This window comes from Xiphias gladius, chromosome 18, assembly GCF_016859285.1.
Source record: "Xiphias gladius isolate SHS-SW01 ecotype Sanya breed wild chromosome 18, ASM1685928v1, whole genome shotgun sequence".
NCBI classification, from domain to species: domain Eukaryota; kingdom Metazoa; phylum Chordata; class Actinopteri; order Istiophoriformes; family Xiphiidae; genus Xiphias; species Xiphias gladius.
In genome coordinates, this window is record NC_053417.1 from 3,426,816 (window position 1) to 3,453,360 (window position 26,545).

The following is a 26,545-nucleotide window of genomic DNA, read 5'->3' on the forward strand; positions in this document are numbered from 1 at the left end:
CAAAGGTCAGTTTGAATAAATTCATCTTCAGCTGCCTTTTAAAAGCATCAAAAGAGGCCGCAGAAAACATATACCTGTAGGAAGAGTATTCCACACTGTCGGAACCACAACTTAAAAGGCACGATGACGTTTTGTTTCCAGTCGAGCACAAGGGACAAACAGTAAGCCCTGGTAAGAAGACCTGAGTGGCCTACTTGTGATATAAGGATGCATGCAGGTGCTTGACCATGCAGGGCTCTATCTGTGAAAACAAGTGCCTTAAAATGAATCCTAAACTTGATGGGAAGACAATGTAAAGATGCCAGGATGGGTGTGATTTGAGTAGCCCTGCTGGACCTGGTCAGTAGTCTTGCAGCAGCATTCTAGACGATTTGTAGGTGAAAAGGGAATAACAGTAATCTAGCCGAGATAATATAAAAGCATGAATAATCATCTGTAGCACTGCTTGTTAAACAGTGGACTGGAGTATGATATGTATGAGTATTGATATGTTGATCGAAGTGCATAGCCTGATCAAATACAACACCAAGATCTCTAAGATTTGACTGTATTAGCTGAAGAAAAGGACCAAATAGAGAGTGATTGCATAGTCCTTGCATGTTACTTTTTCTTGTCAAATTTAGAGTTTACAGGTGTCTCAGTGTCACATATAGCATATATCAGAAAATAAAAAAATAAAAAAATAAAATAAAATATGGAATCAACCATTGGAGTGAGGCAGTGATGGACTTGTTTCTGAAATATCCACTAGTCCAGCAAAATGAGACAAAAATAGAGCTAATATGACATGGTAAAATTCTTTCATGGCCAGTTCAGCAGATGCAACCCATTTGCTGAAGGGAAATTAAAATGAAATATGATTTTTTTTTCTGGGCCTTGAACAGTGCTTGTCTTGTCAATTTTGCTGTATTAATGCGGTAATGAATTTTTTCAGCGAAAAAAACTTGAAAGCAGCAACATTAGTTTTACTCTAAGTATACTCAGAAGAGGAGGGGAAACAAGCAGTGTCGAAGAAGTTATTAATGGTATAACATTAGAATGGACAAGTTGAGTGCAGGGAGGATGTTATTGTTATCGAGTGAAGTTAACAGCAATGCCACAGAAGTAGTTGAAGGCACTTTCAGTTGCATTATCAGAAATTAAACTTTCGCTTGCATTACTGTCTTTTTGATCATAAGATCAACCATGAAGTTAAAAAGAAACCAAAGTAAATAGTTACAGCAGCATGGCCTACTGTAGGAGTGTCACTCACACAGCCTGATAGTGGCCATATAAATATAAGCTAAAGCTGCAACAACTAGTCTTTGAGCTCTAGGAAGTTGTGAAGTAAATTTTTTACTCTTTTCTCATGTTTTATAGACCAAATGAATGATTGATTGAAATTATAATTGCCAGATTAATTTGTGATTTAAAAAAAAGTATGATATGAAAAATGCCAAGAGGTAAAGATTAAAAGCTCATCTTGAGGTGGTTGTAGGTCATAGTTGCACACGAGACCATACATACCACTACAGTGGTGAGTAGTAATGGGTAAAAGACCTTGGGTCCTATTTTCGTGGCAACAAAACAACCAGTGCAAGCAGCGCTCCGACCGTTTGGGATTTTCCTGAGTATGATGGGGTCACTGATAAACTAATTGGTGACCGATTCACTGAATTTGAGGTCCTAATTTGACGTAAATTACAACAAATCACCAAACTGTGTGAAAATGGTAATCATGAAGAAATTAACCCAGTACAAACCCAGTACAAACTTTTCAGTAGTAGTAATGTCTGTACATTTATTTATTTTGTTTAAGTCAAGATACTGAATAAGTGCTTATGATGAAACAGAAATCCCTCACAATGTGAGTTTTATGTTACTGAGAGTAAAATAAAGAAGTACTTCTGGAAGACGCCATACAGAGGATTTCTCCCTCTCCTGACATTACTTTCGCTCCTTTCATAATTTCCTGTCCTCCACTCAGAATCTGCCCTGTCAAATTAGCAGCCTGTTTGTTTTACATCAAAATTAACTTAGGAATCTACTGCTGAATTACAAGCTATACTGCTGAAGTGTATATTAACAAATGACCCTTAACCCTAACCTTTCCGCATGTGTCAGGTCTAACTTTTACATTTTTTTAAACCCTTTCAACCGCTCTGTCTCATCCAATTTCATGCTTCCTTGAATCAGTATCCCACAACCTTTGAGTGTTCCCTGTGCAACATGTATGTAATATGAAACCCCTTATGCAGGACATGCACAACTGTAATGTTGGCCAAATTAATAGTGTGAAAGCATAAAGGCACTGTGGGGAGGAAAGGAGTCTTCTCATGAGGGCTAAATTAGAGCACTTTCTCAGTTGGGGTTCTTTCAGCAGTGCTTGTCATTTCTTTAGAAGAATCTACCCACCAGACAGTCCCTGGTTAATCATTCATTGCTGCAGTGGAACCTTTTATAGAGCTGAAATGTCAAGTAGATGTTACTGTACCACGTACTGAAAGAATATCACCAACAACCCTGCCATTTCACATAAAAAAGACCATTTGCTACTGATGCATTGTGCTGGACTTTTCTCAGATTCAAGATTAACCTCGCAAATTATGAGATGCACAGTTCCTTAGATGTGCTGATCTGATAAAGCGTTTGACAATTTTACATTTTTTCTGTATATCATCCTTTCATCAGTGACTGGATTTAATGTGTAAAAAAACAAAAAAAGATTTTCAAGATATTGTTATTCTGGTTTCAGGTATCAAAAATGGAAAAGACAAGCAAATGACATCACTGAGTTGTTTTTATTTGCCTTTGAGTTCTGTTGCTGGTGCAAAATAACTGTGAAGCCAGCAGGTATCCACTCCATCACCTCTAACAGGAGTGATGTTGCGGACTGTCAAACTACAATTACACAGCAGATTGGATGGTTAAATTTTGTGCAACAAGCAAAAGGACTGTTGCAAAGCCACAGAAACCTCCACACTTATGTACACCTCAAACTTGCTGTTTCGTTTAATTATTCTAGTTTCTACTATAAATCAACAGGCATTTTGGAAGCAGACACATTGAAAACAGTTCACACAGTCTCATGAAAAATCCAATATCAATTAAAACCTTTCCCTCCATCAATAACTCCTTCAGGACTGTCCGCTCCTTCCTCCTGCCCCAATTTTTTTGATGAAGATACCTGGGCTACGGCTGCATCTTTTTTTTGACCAAGTCTGGCCAAAGTAACACCTGCAGCTCTCCATTTTAATAACAATTCAGGTAGACGTTTGCTGTGTTATTTAAAAACCAAATTTCTTTGTGGATTATACCAGAATCATGTCTGTGTGAAGATGAAGCAGAGGACTACACTACACTTGGCACGTCTGCCTGCGCTCTATGGCTCGCTGCCAGGTTCACGAAAATAAGGCCTCTACAGTCATGCTAAAAGTTAACATCAGTATGCTAACATGCTAACGCTGACAATACTAACATGCCAGTATGCTAATACTTGCTAACGAGAATGCAAGTCGAGTGCATACCTCTGCCAAGGCCAATGTCAAGCAACATACACCAGACTTCAGAGAGAAAAATTTTAATTCATAGTAAATGATCCAGATCTGCCCCAATATTTTATGGTCTCTTCCCTGGTCCATGCCCCATGCCTCCAATACGTTCGGTGCAAATTGGTTTAGCGCTTTTGCGTAATCCCGCTGACAAATAAACAAACAAACAGACAGACATGGATGAAAATATAACCTCCTTGGCAGAGGTAATTACCGTTAAACACAAAGTACATCTGAGGCTGATGGAAATATCATTAGTTTTGCAGGTATCTGGTCATAAAGAAAAGTATTGGAAAAATTACGAGTTAGACCTAATGATGGCTCTGGATGAAAGTCAGAGAATCACCAAAAGTATCCCAAGCCATCCTGAACTAAATTTCACTCAAAACCACCTGGTTTTGCTACAGCAAAAGACACGGAATCTCTCAAATCATTATGATAAATTTTCTAGGGACCATGATTCGCTTTACAGAGCAACAATTCCATCCACAGTGCCACACTACCAGTTTGGCTAAAATGTAATCTCCATACAGACACAAGTATCATGTTTTGTATATTAAATAAACTCAGTGATATTTACTCAATTTTCAATATAGAATCACTTTGTTCTCCTGTGAGGTGCATGCACTTTTTAATTCAGGCTGCACATGTCCATGATGGATTAGCGCAGTACACAAAATAACGGACCACCTCAAGATGAAAATGGGAAAACTGACATTGTTTAATATTTACCATCAGTCATTTTTCTTTTTTTCTTTCCTACAAAAGAAGTTTAATCTTGATCTATGTCTTTGTTTTTCTTTTCTCCGCTGTAAAATAGAACAACATTATCAATAGATGACACCTTGTTATGATTCTAATGTTCTGTGCATTGCATCCACCCTCATCATCCACCCCCACTTGGTGATAGATAATAGATCCTGGCAGACCATGGGTTTGCGGCGCTGATTCGGAGTTACAGCCTCCTGGACAATGCCACTGGGAAAAATGGGTTATTATTGGACTCACATTCCTGGCATTTATATGAGATCTGCAGGTCACCAGCGTCTCAGACAGGAGGCTCAAAGTTTCAGCTTTCACCACTTTCACCCACCTGCTTTTGTGTAACTGTTGCATACATAATGAATAACAACAGTTAGATTGAATCTCCAATGATTAAAATAGTTTACCTTTTTCCATGCAAAAAGTTGCAAATTGAAGGATGAAGCTTTAATGAACTTTGCAGGTAACAGTATTTTGTATCCCTGAGCACCAAATATTGCTCTGGATTAAGGCCCTTTTCCTAGTCGGACCTTTTTTTAGAGAGCTTTAAGCTGTTAATGAGGGGATTTTTTTAATGAGGAACTTTTAGAGAAAAATGAACATCATTTGTGTTGAAAAATATTACAATTTGTTGAACAGTCTGGTACATCTGCAGTGTGCCCCCCCCCCGGTGATGCAATTAGAGAGTTTTCATGTCAAATGAAATTAAATGGGTTTTTGCTGCAGGCATACAGAGGATATTGTCCCTTCTCCACATTAAGATTTGCTATAATATTTGTGCATACACAGTGAATTAGCCAATCAAAGCTGATCTCATTACTGAAACTGCTATAGATAATCAGATTTTAGCTGTTTATCATGGTGAGTCATCAGTCTTTATTCTCCTCAATCTAAGTGCTTCATTTGGCATTGCTAATCTTTCAATACGTCTTCAATCCCATCATTTTAATCACTATGTCGAAATCAGTTTTTAAGATGGGACTGCTTTGAATTAGGAATACTCTTCAAGCTAGGACATTTTCCAGGTCTAATTACATTTCAATTACATCAGCCTGCCTCTACTCTCAGATGGGGAAGAAGACTACGACAAGTTCTTATTTTTTGACTGGAAGGTTATAGGCTCAACAGGGCCCTCCTTCTTATCACTTGCTCGTTCCGGATCAGTTCTCTTATGGTCTGGATCATATTCTGTGTTGTCTTCCACTTCTGACGCTTCCTCTTCTAATGCATCTTCACTGTCAGTTTCATCCTGTCCTCTCTCCCCCTCAACAGTGTCATGATCATAGATCTGATCAAAAGCCTCATGCAGACAATGTTGCGATTGTTTGCTAGAATGAGAATTTTCCCATAACCTATAGGTGTAATATTTTGTCTGGAGGGTGTAGTTCCTATGGGAGAATAAAACAGAAAGGTTAGAGAGCTAATAGGGAGATCAACATGACGAGTTGTTTTCTTGCCATAAACTGCACACATTGCAAAAGTAATGCATGGACATTGTTCAACATCTCGAGCAGGAAACCTAGTTTTCACATCAGAGTGAAAGTTTGCACAGAATCTGATGAGCAAGAATACACAAAGCTCACACTGTTACTTTGTGTTTATGGCTTTTTAATGATGCCTGTAAAAGTTTGTCAGGCTGTTGGCTATTGTATAATTAAGGCAGTTGGACGTACATTTACAGTTTCAGCGAGGGACTCTGCGATTGCAGGTGTGCATGGACTCTTTGCATGATTCTGTGTGTCTGAAAAATTATCATCCATTTGTCTCTCCCCTCCAATACAACCATAGGAGCATATCAGCGGCAGGAGATATGTCACAGATAAACTGTTAAAAATCACTGTTGAAAAATACACTCACTGAGCACTTTATTAGGAACACCTGTGCCCCTGCTTATTCATGCAACTACCCAGTCAGCCAATCATGTGGCAGCGGTGCAATGCATAAAATCATGCAGATACAGGCCTGGAGCTTCAGTTAAATGTTCACATCCAACATGTGAATGGGGAAAAATGTGATGTCAGTGACTTTGACTGTGGCATGATTGTTGGTGTCAGATGGCTTGTTTGAATATTTCTGAAACTGCTGATCTCCTGGGATTTTCATGCACAACAGTCTCTAGAGTTTATTCAGAATGGTGTGAAAAGATGACAAATCTGCCGAAATGATGTGATGCAGTCATGTCAACATGTACCAGAATCTCAGAGAATGTTTCCAACATCTTGTGGAATCCATGCAGTGAAGAACTGAGGCTGTTCTGAGAGTAAAGGAAGGCCCTACCCAGTATTAGTATGGTGTTCCTAATAAAGTGCTCAGCATGTGATAATGATATTGTAAAGGTTTGGTTAGGTTTAGGCATAAGAACAACTTGGTTACATTTAGGAAAAGATTGTGATTTGGGTTTAAATAAGTACTTTGTTAAGGTTAAAGGACCTTCGTCGTTGTGGTTACAATAATAAACATGCAGTGAAGGCTATGGAACAATCATTGTTATAAGAAACAATGTTGACTATCAGTTTGACACAGGAAACGAACAGAGGTTTTCCGTGTTAAAGTCCAATGTTCTGTGGATTCGTCCATCCAGCCAGATCTCCTCCCTACACAGACTTTTTCACTCTATTGCTCCCATCATAATTACTATGGCTACATAACTACTATAACCACCAGATGTCTATCAAAGCGTGGTTTGTTGTAAAAAAGTTTTGGAAATGTGAAAAGTACTGATACCACACCGTAGGTAAAATAATCTATAAAAAGGTCCTGGATGTAAAAGGTTACTTAAGTAAAACTATGAAGGTGTGATCAGGTATTAAGTAAAAGCACTAAGTGGGGAAAAATGGCTTTTAGCTGCTTCAGTTTCAGAATCCTGGTATTGTTCATTTTGACTCGCTGTCACACCGTCATGACTTACTGGCACACTTAGAAGAGAGCCGTCATCAGTGTTAATTAGTAATACCTGTGCTTTCCCTCAATGACAAGTCAAAACATCTGCGGTGAAAAAGGCCTACTCACTGCTGGATGAACCAAAACCTTAAAAACCTGTCATCCATTCATTTATCTTATCATATTTTCTTCCATTTAATACTTGCAGTGCACGCTAAAAAGAAAAGAGAGAATAAGTCCCTTGCAGGGTCGATCTTCTTCAAAATGCAACAGCATGTACTGACAAAAAAAAAAAAGGCCACCAGTGAGCTTTAGAATAGATTTTATGATCTTATTGGTACATTTTATGACACATCTTGTCTAAAGTTCTAAAGTTCTTTTTTCCATCCCCTCCAGCCCATCTTGGTACTGAAGCAGACAGGAGATTAAAAACCTTTTCCTGGCAATGCTATTCACCTTTATCTCTTCATTATTGAAACACAATGAAGAAATAACCAGGAGGAATATCTGGGTTGTAGCCTTGCCTATTTAATTCTACAAAAATTTCACAAAGAAGCAGCTGAAGAACAAAATAAAAATGTCACAATTCGTCTCTGGGCTCTCTCATTCCCTCCTCCGGACCTGCCATCCCCTCCTGCTCTCTTCCTGTCTCCATATCCACCTGCTCACCTCTTTTCCATTTTCCAACCACTGGAACTTCCCCGCCTGTCTATACACCTGTTCCTCATTTCCCTAATCTGCTCCCTGGAATTTATACCAGCTCTGTTTCCCCAGTCGGTTGTCAGATCGTTTGCTAATGTCTCTGTGTGTTTACTGTTGTGCTGCTCATTCTGTGGATTCCCTACCTGTATGTAGTTACCTGTTGTCTGTACCTGCCTGCCTGCCTGCCTGTCTGGCTGCCGACCTGCCTGTCCATCCGTCTGTCTGTAAGCCTGGTCCTCATCATTTAATCTATTAAATTTCCTTCATTGCACCAGCCTGCCTGTGTGTCTGCACTCGGGTCCTCCTTGCCTGTGCTCCTACCACCAGAAGAGACAAACAAGGTACATTCGTGACAGCCTAGTGTTACTGAAAATATGCTTTCAACAGTAACAAAAAGTCTCACACAGGTCTCTCAGCATTTCCACACTTGAAAAGTCATAGGATAACCAATTCTGTCGGACAGGGACAAGAATGTGTTTACCAAATTTCATGGCTATCCATCCATTAGTTGAGATCTTTCACTGGATAAGTTAACATTTGACCTGCCCGTCGCACAAGGGGAAAACTCGGGGGCTCACCATTAGTTATCACCAAAGTTATTATTCATCCTCTGGGAAATAAAAATGTACAAAATTCCATGGGTAACCACCCCATGATTGCAGAAGCTTCAGTCTGTGTGGACTGATCAACCACCAGACCAACAATGCAGTCCACAGAGGCATGCTGCTAGTATAGCTAAAAACCCTGTTAAATATGCAGTCATGGCGCAGCTGAGATGGTTGACGGAACAGTTCACGTTTGCCAGTTGTCAAATAAAATAAAACATACTTTCCGGATGAACAGAAGTTTTTAACTTTAACTGTAACTCTCAAACCAAACAAAAAAAGCAAAAAAAAATACTCTCACTATTAGCTCAAAGAAATTAAGCTGACAACATAGTCGGAAGCTAAACCAGGCAAAAGAACTGAAATCAGTCAGTAGAGTGAAAGCTACAATACTTGAAAGACAGCTATTTGTGGACAGGAGAAGCTATCCTACGCCTGTATGCCTCATGTGCCGGGAAATAAAACTCTGTGGCTGGTGCCAAGTAAGCTCAAGAGACATCTCGCTACAAAACACCCTGCTTTAGCCACCAATGACGTACCTTTACCTTGACCTTGATGATTCTTTTGTGTGTGTGTCCTTTACCTAAATTGAAAGCTAACTTTACTTTTGAACAAAACTAAAGAAACACATTTAAAAATTAGCATGCTTCATTTTATTCTTTATTTGAACTGGAATGTTTATCTGCTAATTGCACACCATAGCATCTTTTCTGAGACTATTACTTCACTTTAGTAAGTACTGTATATAGTACGTCACATATGTGTCTTACATCAGTGCCTTTTCTTTTAGTTGATTTGTTGAAAATCAATTCTTATAACCAATATCCATGGTGTCATTTGTAGATAAAAAGGTTTGTTTTCTCAACAACAAACATCTGTTTTGAGCAAATCCAGTCTGTCTATTTTACATTCTTCTTTTGATCAGCACATATAAATATAAATCAATACAACCAATTTTATGTCATTTCTTTTGGGCTTGCAATGATGAACAGTAGAACAGGAAAGTGTTTTTTTAGTGGGATCTCCAGCTGGCTATTTTTGTTTAATCCCAGTCAGTGGTGAATTATGGATTGAAATTAGTGTCGGCAGTAGTGAAAAATGTGTTTCATCATCCACAAACAAGAAGATTTACAAATTTGTATTTCTATCCAAAAAACCATGAATATAAAATTTGCCATCACAGCTAAAATATGCCAAACAAGATGTGGAAAAAAGTGATATGTTCAGATGACTCATCCATATTCTTGACATTTGGGCGAGTGAATGTGTGGTGTACACCAAGAGAACGGTACAGGCCTGAATGCTTGACCCCTGCAGTGACTGGCATTTTTCTGGCATAGTTTGGGTCCACTTGCCCCCTTAGAGTGAAGGGTCACTGCAAATATATCGAAAGTAGTTCTGAGTGATTACCTTTATCCTATGATGAAACATTTCTATCCTGGTGGGAGTGATCTCTTCCAGGCTGACAATGCTAGGTGTATGTATGTGTCTATATATACACACATACATACACCTATATGTGTATATATATATATGTGTGTCTATGTATGTGTCTGTATGTGTATATATATATATATATATATATATATAAATATATATATATACTTTTCCTTTCAGGTGAATTGACTCCACTGTATATATTATAGAATGAGCATTGGATCGTGTCTGGAACATATACATCCAAAAATATTAGTGAAATTTTGTTTGCATTTGTCAAATCTGTGTGCATGGATCACTTCTGGATTGTTAGTCTTGGCTGGCTTGTCTTTTCATTTTGTACTTATAAAAGAAGTTCTGCCAAAAAGACAACCTCTATTACTTGGGACCAACTACGTAGCTATAGGCTGAATTTTCCAAAACTGAAGTCATATATGTGTGTGTGTGTGTATATATATATATATATATATATATATATATATATATATATATAAGAATTCAAAATGCACTAACTTAGTGTATATATTATCTGGTCAGATGCTTATGGGCTACTGTATGTTAGGTTGCAAATGTAAATGTAAGGTACAGTAATCCTACTCCATACATGTAGGGTGATCTGTGATCTGTTCTTCTTCTGAGGCTCACTGATACACTACTCATGTTAAACATAAATTCAGTTGATGTGGCCCCTTAATAAATCCTCTGTAACTCTCATTAACCCAGATGAATGAAAATGGTAATGAATATGTAGCAGTGGCCTACAGAGTAAATCACAATTAAAATTATTTAATTAAAATGAGTCATCTGATGTTAATTCTACGTTGTGAGGTTCTAAGACGTGATTTAAAGGTTTTTGAAGCCAGGTCCAAACACTGACCAAACCTACTGGTCATTAGAAGGAGAAATAGACACTTCCATGTGCCTATCTGTATATAGAAGATGTGCGCATATCAAATTAATAACAATTTTACTTTTAATTTTTATGATTTCCCTCATGGTGTCCAACCTGAACCGTGTTGACAAACGGCATCACTGTCCATCCAAGGTATGCTGGCTCTTTATAGGAGAAATTCATTTGTATTCACAAATGATTATACACGTTTGTTCATCTTGTTTTTATTTGTGGATCATGAAACACGCATTTGCCACTAATACCGACACTGATTTGACTCCATAATGTCCGGTAGAAAATAAATGAACAAAACTTGAAGTGAAAAAAGCATTTGTGAAAAAGAAAAGCAAACAACCAACACACTTGATGCAATTACTAATGTCATTCCAACAAGATTTAATTTGAATTTACTTGAACAGGAAAAGTCCAGTGTTTGAATATGTTTTTGTCCTCTCATTCCTAACCGTCCAACACCCCACTGACCCCTTAGGGAAGTGGATGAGATAAGGAAAAACCATTAGTTAAAGAAAGACATCCTGTCCCACAGTAAACATCATATTTGAGGTACTGCAGAGTTGAACTATGTAACGTACATCCACTTATTCTCAACTAAAACTGGAAACAGGCCAAACTGTGATTAACTGACAGTTATTATAAGTAATGCTATATGATTTTATTCCTCTGTGACGGCCCGTCAGCCAAACACACTGAACTCTGTAAGGGACATGGCAACGGGGCCGGGAGCAGGAGGAGATTTCCTATTTAAGAGGAAGGGCATTTCCTCACAGTCTGAAAAATGTTAGCAGCGGGTTGTTGATGCTGTGCAAAATGCCTCAGCAGAGAGACAATATTATCCCACGGCAAATAAACTCACACTCGTGTTAATGTGTCAGAGTGGCTGTGTGTGCCTACGCATGCAACAAATGATTAAAAATGAGCTCCATGGCAGGGCTATGGCCACTAAAAGAAGTGAAATGATATGTATAAAAGAACATTAACTTCTTCAGGTGAACCACTGGGTGTTCAACTATGTGTAAAGAGATGCTCTCTCTCTCTCTCTCTCTCTCTCTCTCTGTATGTGTGTGTGTGTGTGTGTGTGTGTGTGTGTGTGTGTGTGTGTGTGTGTGTGTGTGTGTGTGTGTGTGTGTGTGTGTGTGTGTCAGAAAGCGAAGAAGACCTTCTTTGCTACACTGCTCCTTGAAGTGGCAGTAACCATTAGAGTGACATTTCCTCTCTGCCAGTTCAGTGATAATACTTCTCCACACTGAGACTGGATCATTAGCGCCGAAGAAACCATCTTAACTGCAGTATTGAACACGATTTCATATTCTGTGGTGGGGTCTCCAGCCGGCGCCTAACATTATTCCTTTGCACTTCTGCGTCTGAGGAACAGAGAGAGAGAGAGAGAGAGTTAGAAATCAGGGTCATAACGAAACTCGAAAAATGCGAATTTGAAATGTGTTGGTCCTTAGTGTTATCGTTGCTTTCCAGGGTGAAACATGAACGGACAAGATGGAAAGGGCTCCACTCACCGAATGGCTGTGCGTCATCGCAGCAGCGCCAATGGGGAGCAAGCCTCCTGTCGTGCCAAGTATTAAAGCCGCTCTCCTCCGACTTCCAGAGACTGAACCTGTTTTACTCCGGTCGAGGACCAAGTGAGAATCAACAAATGTCTACTCAGTTTGAACAGTCACACTTTCTGTTTCTATGCGTTTACACCTAAAGGCGCGATGGTTTTAAACTTCACGCTTTCGGGGCGCGATTTGGCCGGTTGGGGCGCGCTGGCGCAGAGACTCTTTGGGAATAGCTCACTGTCCCCATTTGATAACAGCACTGCCGCTTCCAAAACGGAGGAGGAAGACTTAGAAGTCAACACGGACGTTTACTCCAAGGTGATAGTCACTGTCATCTACGTGGCTCTGTTCGCTGTGGGCTCTCTGGGGAACTCCATCACCCTGTACACACTGCTGACCAAGAAGACCCTGCAGAACCTCCAGAGTACCGTGCACTACCACCTGGCTAGCCTCGCCGTGTCCGACCTGCTGATCCTCGTCCTCTCCATGCCCATCGAGCTCTACAACTTCATCTGGTTCCACCACCCGTGGGTCTTCGGGGACGCCGTGTGCAGGGGTTACTACTTCCTCCGGGACAGCTGCTCCTACGCCACCGCGCTAAACATCGCCAGCCTGAGCGTGGAGCGCTACATGGCCATCTGCCACCCGTTCAAAGCCAAAAGCATCATGTCCCGCAGCCGCACCAAGAAGCTTATCAGCGCCATGTGGCTCGCGTCCTTCGCGCTCGCCACACCGATGCTCTTCATCATGGGCCAGGTGATGCGTAAAGGCGAGAAGATATGCACCGCCATCGTTTCCCATGTCACCATGAAGACTGTTCTTCAGGTGGGTGTCAGAGCGGTACCTTAGAAGTGTGTTTTTTGGTTTGTTTGTTTTTTGGAGGCTTTACGCACACGTGTCCACAGCTGCTCTTTACGCACTGACACGAATTTAAGTGTAAAATGTTAATATGACTCTGGAGTCCCCAGACACAAGTAGTACATAAGGTGGCTGTTAGGGGTGTTTTTTTTTTGTTTTGGGTTTTTTTTACAATGTACATACATGTGTGCCATAGCGCTTGACAAGCTGTACGGCTTTACGCACGAATGTGCCTCCAAAATTCCTGTCTGTGCGTCCCGACATCTGTTCATTTTCACTGGAAACTACAAAAAGGGAACTAAATTAGGCCTAAGCAGAAATATCGTTGATTTTATTGAGCTATTTCGGCTTTAATTCAGTATATTAAAACAAAGTAAGCCAGGGGGGTTGTCGGTAATTCAATTTCATTGCAGGTTCATTTCTTACAGGAAATGAACATGTCCGACTCGCATCAACATCAACAACATGACGCTGGTTTCTGCTAAATTAATCAAGCATGATGCTGAACGCACAGGAAATATTGGGGGGGGGGGGCATTTGTTGTGGGAGAAAATCGCTGAAATCAAAGGGAAATTATCATAAACAGCTGCAAAAGAGTGCGCAAACTTACAGCAGCATGCAGGGTGCTACAAGTGTGATGTTGTGGAAGGGTCTCCTGCTCCGTTCCTTTTTGTAGGAAGTGCATGTAGAGTTGAATGACTGGTGGTGAAACAAAGCCAAAGAGTTGATGGTTCAGCTACAGTTTCTTAAATGGGAGGATGTGTTGCTTTTTATTTTGATACCTTATAGTCAAATGAATATCTTTGGGTTTTGGGTTTTGTATTTCATCTTTTCATTCATCTTTCTACTTTTTACTGCATCATTTTATTACTTTGTCTTGTGTCCTTTGTAAAATCCTTTTGTAACTATGCTTATTATTATTATTATTATTAATATTATTATTATTACAAAAGATCAGGGACATATGTCATTTCTGGCTGCCTATATTAGAAAAAACATTTGCACTTTGAGAAAAGGGGTTAAAAAAACATTGTCTTTATGCAGCAGACTGAATATTTTTCTTATCCTGGTGATTGGAGTCATTGAGGATTTTGGAAATACTTTTAGACCATTTTTTGCCATGTTACAGACTAAACGATGAATGGATTCATTGAAAAAATGATCAGTAATGAACATTTTCATTAATTGCAGCCCTATGTGCACGTTAAAGGGGACATGTGGCTAAATGTAAAGAGCCTGTGAGTCATCAGCAAGTGTGTGGGTGAGAAAAAAAGAGACAGACACACAAAATGCTCTGAGCAAAGCAGCCCCCCATAACAAAAAAGGTTATTTTTTCAAGGCCGTCACCACTGCACCCCAAGATAAATGGTGTTGTTCTGCAGGTCGTAGGTCGTATAAATGATTAGGTCTCTCTCCTGGGCTTTGTTTACAATGCACATATTTGGCACTGACTCAGAAGGCCAACTGAGTGTTCAGTGTTTTGATTTGCACTGTGAGAAATTGGAAACGATTAGGTGAGGTGTTCTGGTGACACTTGGCATGAGACAAAAGCAAAAGGGAATGTGACATCAGCTGGTGCGAATGTGTGAAAGGCTGTGTTCAGCTTTTCTGTAATCATTATGATCCCCATCATCGCGATCGTCCGCTGCAGCGTCAACCATGTCTGCTTTTACTCTCTCCTGCTTTTCGGCATCACCCATATTCGGTTTCACGTCAGTTTGTCCTGTCTCTTGTTTATCCTTGCATGTCTCTTCTTTTTTTCTCTGTTTTTGCCTCATCTATTCATCACTCCTGCATGACGATAACTAACTGAAGCATTGCCAAGGTTAACAATTCTTATCTTTCAATGATTTCTTTGAGGATATTGGTATTTGTGAGCAGGGCTGCTGCAAATAGTCTGGAAACATTTTCCCACACCAGTCTTACCCTATAGAAATCACATAAGACTTTGTGTTATTTTTTCCACTTAATGTAAAGACTAGAACAATAAATAAACTGGGAAAGAGTCTGGAGACGTTATATGACGCACACTGACAAAGAGGAAACGATCAAATTTTTGCTTGTTTGTGAATACACTGTACTGTGCATGTGTGTATGACAGATGCAGTATAAGCGGGTTCAGGAGGTGACCTACTATGGAGGGTCCCCAAACACACAGGGAGTGACACTGAAGGGAGAGGTGGTGTGTGTGTGTGTGTGTGTGTGTGTGTGTGTGTGTGTGTGTGTGTGTGTGTGTGTGTGTGTGTGTGTACTTGTGTGAGAAAATTGAAGTGAAGGGGAAAGATGAATAGGTCAGAGCGTGAGGGGGGAGAAGACGGGGTCTGATCATGTGTAGATTACTAGGAAGAGCATGGCACTAACACTGCCTGTGCTTGGAGTTCAATTCCTGCTGCCGTTAGCCAGCATTCTTAATTCAATTACAGTACTTTGAGTAAAACTTTGCTTTAAATAGCAAATTAATATAATGCAAAACAAGTGAAAACTATTTTAACCTCTTAAAATCTTTGAGGCCAGACTCTCTTGGGTTTTCGAAAATGTTGCTGTTTGAACTATTTTCAAGTTTTTTCAGTTTTTGAAGTGAGACTATGCAGCTATACGTGGGCGCAGCTTTACACTGACTGAATGACTAGCAACACGGAAAGGTCTTCCCCCGGCTGGGGTGACAAGCCACAGCAACAGGCAGTTAGTGCATGTGTTCCACTAATGTTACAATCCACATTGTCTTCACACACCCTGGAAAATGCAGTCGGGTGGCTGCTAGTATGCAGCTTAGCTCTGATGATAACAAACTCTTTATTCTTATGGTTTTATGGTGGCTGGCAGGCTATGAAGTGACTAACAACCACCATGCTATGGAATGTGTCATTGGTGTCTTTGCTTTTACATCAGAACCTCTGTTCACACCTTTTTAACTGGGGACACACATATGACAGTGTTACTCAGCTGGAACATCTGGTCTCACCTGACCATTTTAGAAAGAGTAGGATTTAGTGGCCAAACAACACAATTAACAGTGAGATGGGTAAACTATTTTTATTACATAGAAATCCAAGTTTTGTTTTTATGAGAAAGAATTTACTTTTTTCTACATTTAACAGTGATATAGTTGTGTTTTAACGTTAAAATCCAAAAGATTTCAGCCCTGTTTCAGTCCCAGTCAAACAACACTTGGGATTTAATACTAAAGGTCTCAGAATTCTGGGAGCAGCAGACACAGGTTAAGCAGCTATTTTGTCAGACATACAACAGGAAAGCCACTGGTATACCCATTTACAGTGCAGCCAAACACAATCACGTTGTTTTTAACAAATCAGTCAGTCAATAATCAGTCATGAGCAACTGTGATCCGATGCTAAACATGTGACGTGTTGTTTTCCATACAAAAGCAACACACTAAGGAGTTGGTTATCATGCCGCTCACCTTGGCTGGTCCTTGTTGTTCCATTACTCCCTACCATATCTAACAGGAATCCATTGTTTAGAAAAATGGCAAACGTGACCATTGTTTTGTTTTACATTTCTCATTAAAGATCACAGCAACAACCACGGCAACAAATACTTTGCGTTTGCTGTGACCACTTCAAAATAAAAGTCATTCTGTGTTTTGCCGAATGAATAGTTTTAGTTTGCAGCAGTAGCATTAGGAAATGTTGGGTTAGCATTAGCAGTAACTGATATGGCTTCAGGAGAGTGAACAGTAAACACTGAGGCTGATATCAGTAAGAGAAAATGACAAACAATAAGACTGGATGATTTGCTGCATTGTTTCCTGTGAATCCTTTGTGCATAAGTGGGCAACTTGAATCCAGCTGCAACGAACAATGAAAACTCTATATAGAGAGGGACAGAATGTGAATACAGTGATTAGCTTTTGCTGAAAAAAATGCTGACGATAAATAGTAGCAAAAATGGGAAATGATTTCATGTAAATGTTAACTTAAAAATACAAACACTATATATCTCTGTCTTCATAAACCTTTTTCTTCTTCTGTCTCTTTGATTTTGTTGCCATAGTTGCGTTATCAAAGTAGCCCTACGAACAAACCGACAAGTCCGCCAACCTTAACAACCATTATGTAAGGCGATTGTCCTCACCTTCTGATACGACCCGTAGGAGCGTACCAGCGACAGGCGCTCTGGACTTTCATTGTCATGGCAACCAGCGTCAGGTGTATCAGACTTTTGTTATCATGGTAACAACAATAAACATACAGTTAAGAATATGGAACAGTCACTGTTTGGTTTAGGCACAAAAGCTACTTGGTAAGTTTTAGGAAAAGATCGTGGTTTGGGTCAAAATAATTAGTTCCTTAAGGTTAGAGGACCTTTGTTGTCATTGTTACAATAACAAAAACATGGTTAAGGTTGTGGAATGGTCAAGGATAGAAGAAACAACACTGACTATCAGTTTCACGCACGCAACAATCAGCAGTCTCCTGTGTTTTGTCGACCCATCCATCCACCCCAGGCTTCTAGCGTGAACTTTGTTGCTCTTCATACACCGTCACCTGACTTCCATCTCTGCTCCCATTATAATAATTGCAGCTCTTGTTGTCTATATATTGACTATTATTGACTAGGCATCAACTGGTTACATGAATATTTTAGAATCAAGTGTCATTTTTCTTAATTCTAGAGCTGAAAGCTCTTCTTTCAAGGTTCTCACACTGATTTCTAGAAAATTCTTGAAACGATCTCGATTGACCATCTTTTACCACCGATTTTTTTTAAAAACGTGCACATGTGTAAAATATCCACTGAGACACAGGAGGAGTGTATGAGGGAGGAAGAGAGGGTGTGAATGAGAGAGAGGCTAAAGGACTTAATGAGAAAGAGGATTTGGATTTGTGTTTAAGTTCTTCACAGTTGCAGGATTTGAGCAAACTGAAAGCGAAGTTATCTCACTGCAGTTGACATTCAGCTCAGATATTGACAGTACATTTACATTTTACATGCTGTGGGTTTAGCCTGGTGCCGCTGTGTGCACTTACCTTGGCCTGTATACCTGTGAGCTTGTTTGCTGTTGTTGCACAGAGTGGTCTCCTGCTGTGCAGGAGTCTTAGCTTGGATTGCACAGGGTCATGTTGTTTGTGCAGCAGGACGAGTATGAACTGCCAGCTGAACAATTCGTCCAGGGGAGAAGGACTTTTACAATATTACTTTTCTGATAGGTTGAATTGTTGTTGTTCATTGTGGACTGCATAGTGAACAACAACATGGTGTCTTGCCCTTTCTCCTGGCATATACAGTTGTTTGTGTGTGACCATCTGAACGCTGTTATTTACATCTGCGTGATGCAGTATAGTCCATTTTACAGACTGCAGACAGGGTCCTTCTCTTTGCATGGATCAATTGATGGCGCAGCTCACAGGGGATAGAAAAAGCTTGGAGAATTAGAAGCTTAGTATAGTAGGGAGCATTAATATTTTTCCTTCAAACAACTGTAAGTAATCGAGAATTCTTGCAAGAATAATCTAAATTTTGTATTTGTGATGTCAGATTGCTTTAACCACCACACTCAAGTCTGATAATTATCACTTTGGCATCAATAATGACGGGACACAGTGCATGATTTCTTATAGACTGTGCACACAGTCATACAAACACACCAACATAGACACAACGCACAAACATGTTTGATTTAGGAAGAGCAGGCAGCTGTTTGTGTCTTGGGCAAAGAATCACTCACTTAAGCCACTCAGTGCCGAGCCCTGTGTGTAACAGACCCTGCAGGATAGTTGGTCTTCAGTTTATCCCTGCCCAGTAATCCCGGAGTTAGGATTTCCTAATGTGAGTCATGAAACGAATGCTGTGAAAGATAACTTTGGGTTATTTACATAGCCACAGTTTTCTGAGTAGCATGAGTGGGTATGTCACCCGACCACCCTCCTTGCTCATGCACAGGTGAGTGTTCTGAATGTCTTGTCAGCGTATCGTCAGCCCTATTTATACGTGGAGAGTTTCCACCCTGCATGACACTGACGTGCTTCAGTTGCAGCCAATCCTAGATGCAGTAGGAGCTTCTGATGAGGTCATGCTGAAGCCATTTTGAACGTGAGACACTCAGTCATGCTGCTCTGAGAACCTTGGTTGTGTAAATAACCCAGAGGTTTTAGTGTACATTCAGCTTGTCGCAACACATCTTGCACAAATGGGACTGTGCATATTTTGCCCTGATTTTCCCTCTCGGTTCCAAATGGTCGACCCAAAATAATCCTTCATTCTCATAATTTATCATTTTCATAGGGGCATCTTGGCTCAATTACTTTCATTATATTTGGACGAACTCTTCATTAATCCAGACTCTCATAACTCCAAGGGTGAATTTAAACAAAGAAGTTCAATGTATGACATTTTAAAAAATATTTTAACTCATCTAATTTATAAATGTAATTCCCAAATTAATTATATGCTATAATACACGTTCCATACCATTACCTGACGAGACTGAGGTCACCAGGATTGGTAGCCTCTATCTCCATCTCACAGCAGTGGACAATCTAAGTGCTTCTCATAAACCCTTGTGCCTCCGTCTGTCATGCAGAGCATGTCCCTGCCAGCCATTGCATTTGCTGAGGAGAGCATGTGAAGGGTGATTTTTTTTCTATCAACCTTCTCATTTGACTCATTTCACCACCTGCCATTGATAGTAGTTTTGGAAACATAGTGCTTAATGCAGTGTATGGGGTAGAATAGACACCAGATGACGCTTACAGTAATAACACAGCTACAGTATGCTCTTGAAATGAAGATGGTATTGATTTATAGAATTTAAAGTGTTACGTAGCACCTGATTCATGACAAAAAATAGACGTGCTAAACTTAACGTCACAGAAGCGGTGGTTGATAAACTCTACTCTAATAACTCTGCCTAGTCAGGAAATAAACATCTTGAAAACTTAAAACTACAACTCTGGCTGTCTGCTAAAACTCAATGCTGTCTTATGTGTAACTCTATAACGTGACAGACAGGACTCTTCTTTTAAAACATCTTTCCAGGCTACAGTAGATCCGGTCCCGCTCTGATTGGTTTTCCTCTTCAAAAGAACCAGTCCAGACCTCTTTGGATCACAGGCAGAACAGAGCTGCTGTTATGTTTACATCCCCAGAGAGGCAGTAGCTGAACTCGGTGACAAATGGAGCTTTGGTCTCACAGACAAAATCCCTATCAGCCTGCTGGAAAGTAACAGAGTACATTCACTCAAGTAATATGCAGCCTTTAAGTCCCTGCATTTATTACCTCCACCAAGGAGATTATGTTTTCACCTGTGTCTGTCTGCTGATTTGTTTGTTTGTTTGTTTGTCACTAGGATTACGCAAAAAGTACTGAACCGATTTGCACCAAACTTGGTGGAGGGACAGGGCATGGGCCAGGGAAGAAACAATACTTTTTGGTCTGGATTAAAGGGGCAGATCCAGGAATCTTTGATCACTTTCCTTAACATTGCCAGATAGGGTGTTTTTTCAAATTTTTGTCAATATTTGGCCTTGACGGAGATATGTGCTCTACTGCCACTCTACGGCCATTCTATTTAGATATTTGATTACATTTTTTGACAACATAGTTCCACAATGAAGGCACTCGATGTTCTAAAAGCAATACTGGTGTTCATGTAATCACAATCACCGATTCTTCGCCTTATACTTATTCACACAGTTTTACGCTTTAGGCTTTTTTAGGCTTTATTTGCAATGAAAATAATGTTTTATGTGTTCTATGAATATATACAAGCAACAGCAGCAGAGAGTTGATATTTAAAATTCTCATTGTACAAACATATTTATGGCTGGCGTTTATTCTGCTACATCCAAAATATGTATTTACACTTACTAGGTACCTCCCTATGTGGTGCAGAGTCTGCAGCTCCCATGCTGGATTCAAATGGTGCACTCATACCGAGACCAAGGCCTGTCTCAGAACTTGCGTCTGACTAAGGTTTGTTTGATAGAAAGCTTAGACAATCAACTACGTGTCGACAATGTGGATGACTGTACAGTTGTTTTTTTTTTTACAAATCTATCTGAGCTGTTTTTATATTTAAGCTTGTAAATAGTAGTAAATAAATCTTTTATGAAGTTTTATAGGACCTATGTTGGTACACCAACATAGCTGGTTGCCATCTGCAGGAGCAGGGGGCCCTGGTGTCGCCTCTGTGAATGACCAAACTGCAGTTGTTTCAGTTTTTGGTTTATTGCTAAGACAACGTCAGTGGATCAAAAAATCTTAATACAACTTACAGTGCAGTCGGAAGCTATGAATGACTTTCAGCTCTAATTACAGGAATTCGAGGGTGTTTACTTCCACTTTGTGATGCAGTTTAGCAATATAACCTTCCCTGCCTCTTCAGTACATGTAAACCAATAGATGAGCTTCAGAGGTGCTGGAGATATATTTTTTACATTTGGATGAAGCTAGGTCATCTTTTTCCCCCGGCTTTTAGTCTTTATGCTAAACTATGCTAACTGGCTGCTGTCTGTTGTCTTGTGGTTAATGAACAGACATGAGAGTGGAGAGTAAAAGCAACTAAGCACATTTCCCAAAATGTCAAACTATACCTTTTAAAATACAAGAAACTGTTTTTCTGAGGTGAAAACGGGATTCAGATGAGGCTGATGTTAGCCTAGCATCCAGTAGTTTGGTTAGCCTTTCTTTGAATCTTAAATGTAATTTCTAACTAAACTGTTTCACATGCTAAAACTGAGATTCAGTTGTCGCTGTGTGAGGGGGAAAAAAATATGATATTGCAGTGTGTCAGTGTGGGAAACTTCCTAACTTTTCAAAATCAGGCTATACTACATCACTTCCTAATAGTGGCTCATTAGACTAGAAATATTCTTATATCTGTTGATACACTGGAAACTGAAATCTCACGTAATTTGATCAGGCCTTCATTTTTATTGCAATGTATGATGTTGTCCTGCTCTGCGGTAGAGATGATAAGAGCCGGTCGCGTTTACATCAGTGATTGGGATTTGTTTGCACTTACGAAACATCACATGACATGTGGCATATAGACTGTGCAGAGACCTTGATCTAAATAGTGTCAGCATAATGTAAATATTTGGATCATTCGCTGCTGAAAAAGAGTTAGATGTTTATTTAGTTAAGAAGAACCGGGTCATTGCAATTAAGGGAGCAATGTGCCAGAGGAACAAAATAAATAGGCTCTCTACTGGTTGTACACAGATTGCAAACACTCGTTGACTCCTAAATATTTGAGAGTCATAATTTTAATACATTATTATATTAAAATACAATAGAATTTCTTTCCATTTCATAAGGAAAATGATAAAAACACCAACACATGGCCCATTTTTTTGGTTGTCAACTTTTCGGAAATTAATGTCACTTCCTGGGCGGTAAACAAACCAAAATACAACATTTACTTGATTTGTATTCATCACACACCCTGGATATGGATACAGCTGCACTGCATTGACGTATTAGTCTTTGGAGTACAGCCCAGTTCCTTTATTTTGATGATTCCTCGCTCCTTGTTCCGCCTGGAAATTGATCTAGTCTGCCATCATGAGGGACGGTCCAGTGCTGTTAGTTCTGCCTAGAGGAGCAAGTTCAGGAGGGATCTTCAAGGAGAACTGAGCAAGGATACAGGAGATCGGCCTTCGCAGATCTCTTTTCAGCCCAACACATCCTTTTATGTTCGGCTGCAGCTGATCAGGCTGTTATATACAGTGACAAATGATGGAACTCAGGTGCAAGTTATAGGATCTGTGTTAACTGTGGGTCTGATCAACAAATGAAGGACAAAACAACTTTGATCATTCATCTGAAATATTTTACTTTCGTGATCCGTCATCTCCCATTTAAATTGGTAACATGGATAAAATAATTGCCTGGAAGAGCAGGAGAGTCTTGATTTATTTAACAAGAGACACGTTATAATTATATATTGGACTAATTTCCAGTCACATTTGACTCCAGTTGTATTTTGAGGTGAGGTCTTGAGTCTATATTCAAATTATGAGGCAATCCACTCATAACCTGGGTTATTAAATGATGAACTGGCCAAACGAATATCAATAAGTTCAGAAACACTGAATCATTTCAATCTCCTGTCTCTGAATCTGACCCAAAATAAACACAGATTTAGCTGCCTGGAATGGCCATTATGCTAATTTATAGGGATCTATAGTACATACATGTCAACTAGCTGGCTGATCTAACCCTGGACCCTGCATATTCATCCCGACACACTGGTTTGTTTACATGTGTGAGGCTGAGTTTCACTGTACTCATACTGTCTTCTGAGGAAAGTGAGGAGGTGCTGCTGAGGAAAAAGCTAACTGCAATGGCGGATTATGCATGGGACTATTTTAAGGACGAGTCATCTCACTCCATACGGAAATAGAAGCAATTACAGTACATAAAACATTATGTGAGAGATTGCAATAAACACTAGCATGTGGTTATATTCCCGGACCGTGGAGCTAAAATTACACTGAGAGCTGAAAAAGTCATGAAGTCCATTTAGCCACATATTATTTTATATTTTGAAATTTCCTCTAAAGCACTTCATAAATGCTCATTTTAACCTTTTGATGCATACAGTCACACTAGTATGATGAGGAGAACATATGTCTGCATTCCGACAATCTTGATTATATCCATTATTGCGTTTTATTTGGTGTTGGTGGAGTTTCAGGCATTCTTCGTTTTGCAGTTGGTGGCATTTCAAATGGTGGAAATTTGTGGTACTGCAACCTTTAGTGGCAATGATTTTGCTGCACATTTTGCAGATAACCATTGTTTGTTCCACATCCTCCTTGTGATACACAAACCCTGCCAGACGACGGAGCCAGTGCTGTTTCTTTTCGGAACCGATTTGTCCGTCTCCATCTACTATTACCATTTCCAAAATTAACTTATCTAAACTTTGCTTTGGCGCGTCACTTCTTTTGCTCTCTCAAGCTCTTGAGATACGTGTACAAAGCACGCATCTCTGCTATATGCCTCACACACACTTGTCCAGGAGAGTGGTCTGGATGGGCGGACAAGAGCGTGTCAAGTATTTATGTGAGTTTTTTTTGTGTGTGTGTCTGTTAGAGGGAGAGAGCCGTGACAGAGAGTCTCATGCTGGAGGCTTAAAAGAAAATTATGTTACAATTTGTACTTGATGTGTGCAATATAGTTATTTACTACATCCCACGTAAAACAAGCCACAATGCATTGAGTATATTCGACCTATTGTCCACCCCTACCTCGAACGGACATGAAGATGGAGTGCAGCCGCTGTTAATGCTATTACTTACCCCTGTCTCTGACAAGTCAAAATGTCAACACAAGTCATATCTGCACATCATCAATTGCATTCGTTGCATCCATGTTTCCCTCACTTGCGTGTCTTCATCACGCCTCAGTGGCTCCCGCTGAGGAGAGAGGGAGAGGTGCAGGAAAAGATGTGAAGAAAGAGAACCCGAGGAAACACATTTTTAGTGAACTGAGAGGTCTCTCCCCTGGACTGTCATCCGAAGCGATGTCAGTTTCTGATGACGGAGACACGGCTGGATCAGTTGTCACTTGGCTTTAACAGCTGTGTAGTGTCTCTTGATGCCTTCATTCTGCCTTTATATTTGCAAAAATAATGTCATGTCATGTTAATATTGTCATGTTCTGTCCAAATAATATTAAGGGCGCACAGTTAACCACTGCCAGCCCGATATTTTTCTTTAATGATGTCCTCCCACATGACAAAACAGAATGTGAAATATTAGTCTCTCCATGTTTTCTCTGAAAATACTTTGTTTTACAAGTATCTGCACATTCACACACACAAAAGCTGTAATCAGTATTTATACTTATACATTCCTATTTGCAGCGTGTTTTTTAAAACTGAAAAAGAAACAGATTTGCTTCTTATTTATTTGTATCTGCTTTTATTGCTATTTTTTATTAATCCAGCAGAGATGTGAAGAATATGTCTCCAAATTTGTAGAAATAATTTAGTAGCCTAAAAGCCTTTAGTAACCTAAAACAGTTTCTACCTGAAGTACTGGGATTTTCACCATCATGCGACTGAATGGAAATGACGCTGATCGCTCTTCCTGACTTTAATATTGTCCATGATACAGAAACAGCTGCAACATCCAATCACTAACAGATTTCCAATAACTACTTTTGTTAAGGATGGTCTTGTGTATCTTTGATCATGCCTTCTACAGGATCCTTCCTCGCTCCTTGATCGTCCAAGCTGAAATAAGAGCATTAGACCGTCCTTTGTGATGCCGGATTGGATCAATTCTGGGGTCCTGGCAAGAAACAGGTAGTGTAGCATGATCAAATAAGGAAACTGAGCTGTAGCCAAAGGTTTGTGTTTAGAGAGAGGAAATATAAGGATTGAAATGCACCATGTGGTGTTCTTGCCATACATACTCACTGCTTATTGAAAATATTCCATTTGTAAGATTATGAAGTCTGTAGTTAAGAAGGCCCAAGAACAGAAATGCATTTAATTAGTCAGTTATTGTCTATATGATTAGTTTGTCTATTTTCTAACATTTCCTCGATTTGAAGTGGTTTAGATTCACACAGTGAACACGAAGTGGATTTTTTTCTAAGGACCATGAATGAGAAAATCTGTTTTCAGAGTGAGAGAGGTTTTGAGTGAACATGTCAGGGGTTGGTTATTTAATGTTTCTCAGCCAATTGGGGGTAAATTGGCTTTGTGTTTTCCCTTCTCTCTTCCTATTTGATAGGAAGGTGAGGAGTACAGCTGTTTTATTGCCTCACTTTGGCCATTCCAATTTAATGTGTACAAGAAAGAGAGAAAGAGACGAGAGACAAAGACTAGGTTTTATATAATCATGAAGATCTTGTATAAAACGGTTCAGGAACTATTACTTAAGCAAGGATATAAAACATTTCCAAGGAATGCACAGCATGTCCTTCTGTCTAAATGACGGCCATCGCTGCAATTGTTAAATTATTGAGCAATGGCATTGAGTCCAGAAACCATGTGACAGAATGACAAAATGTGTGGTTACAGACTAAATGACATACAGTATGAGGTTTTGGTAAACAACATGAATAATTTAAAAAATAGTTTAATTTATATGACTGTAGAGGTATAAAACTGAATAATACTTAGACTGAATTTTCTGCCATTCAATTTTTCTGTAGGAGAAACAAAGTAATAAATAGTTTAACACTGACAGGTGGAGCTTGTGGGAGTGTGTGTGTTAAAAAATGTTGGTTACTTTGTTTCAGTTGTGCAAATAGAGATGGACGGCATCACACTTCCAACAAATTAGTTCTTTGTCTATGAAGTAAGGAACACAATGAGGAAT

The 26,545-nt window shown here is 39.6% G+C and overlaps 1 protein-coding gene across 1 annotated transcript in view; it reads left to right on the forward strand.

Annotated features, from left to right (window-relative positions):
* The first annotated feature begins 12,538 nt into the window (after positions 1 to 12,538).
* The window catches only part of ntsr1 (neurotensin receptor 1 (high affinity)), a 45,583-nt gene continuing 31,576 nt past the window's right edge, over positions 12,539 to 26,545 (forward strand). Inside the window, exon 1 of the mRNA XM_040153675.1 lies at positions 12,539 to 13,207. Coding sequence (XP_040009609.1) covers positions 12,539 to 13,207 — 669 coding nt within the window. The remainder of the gene's footprint in view (positions 13,208 to 26,545) is intronic.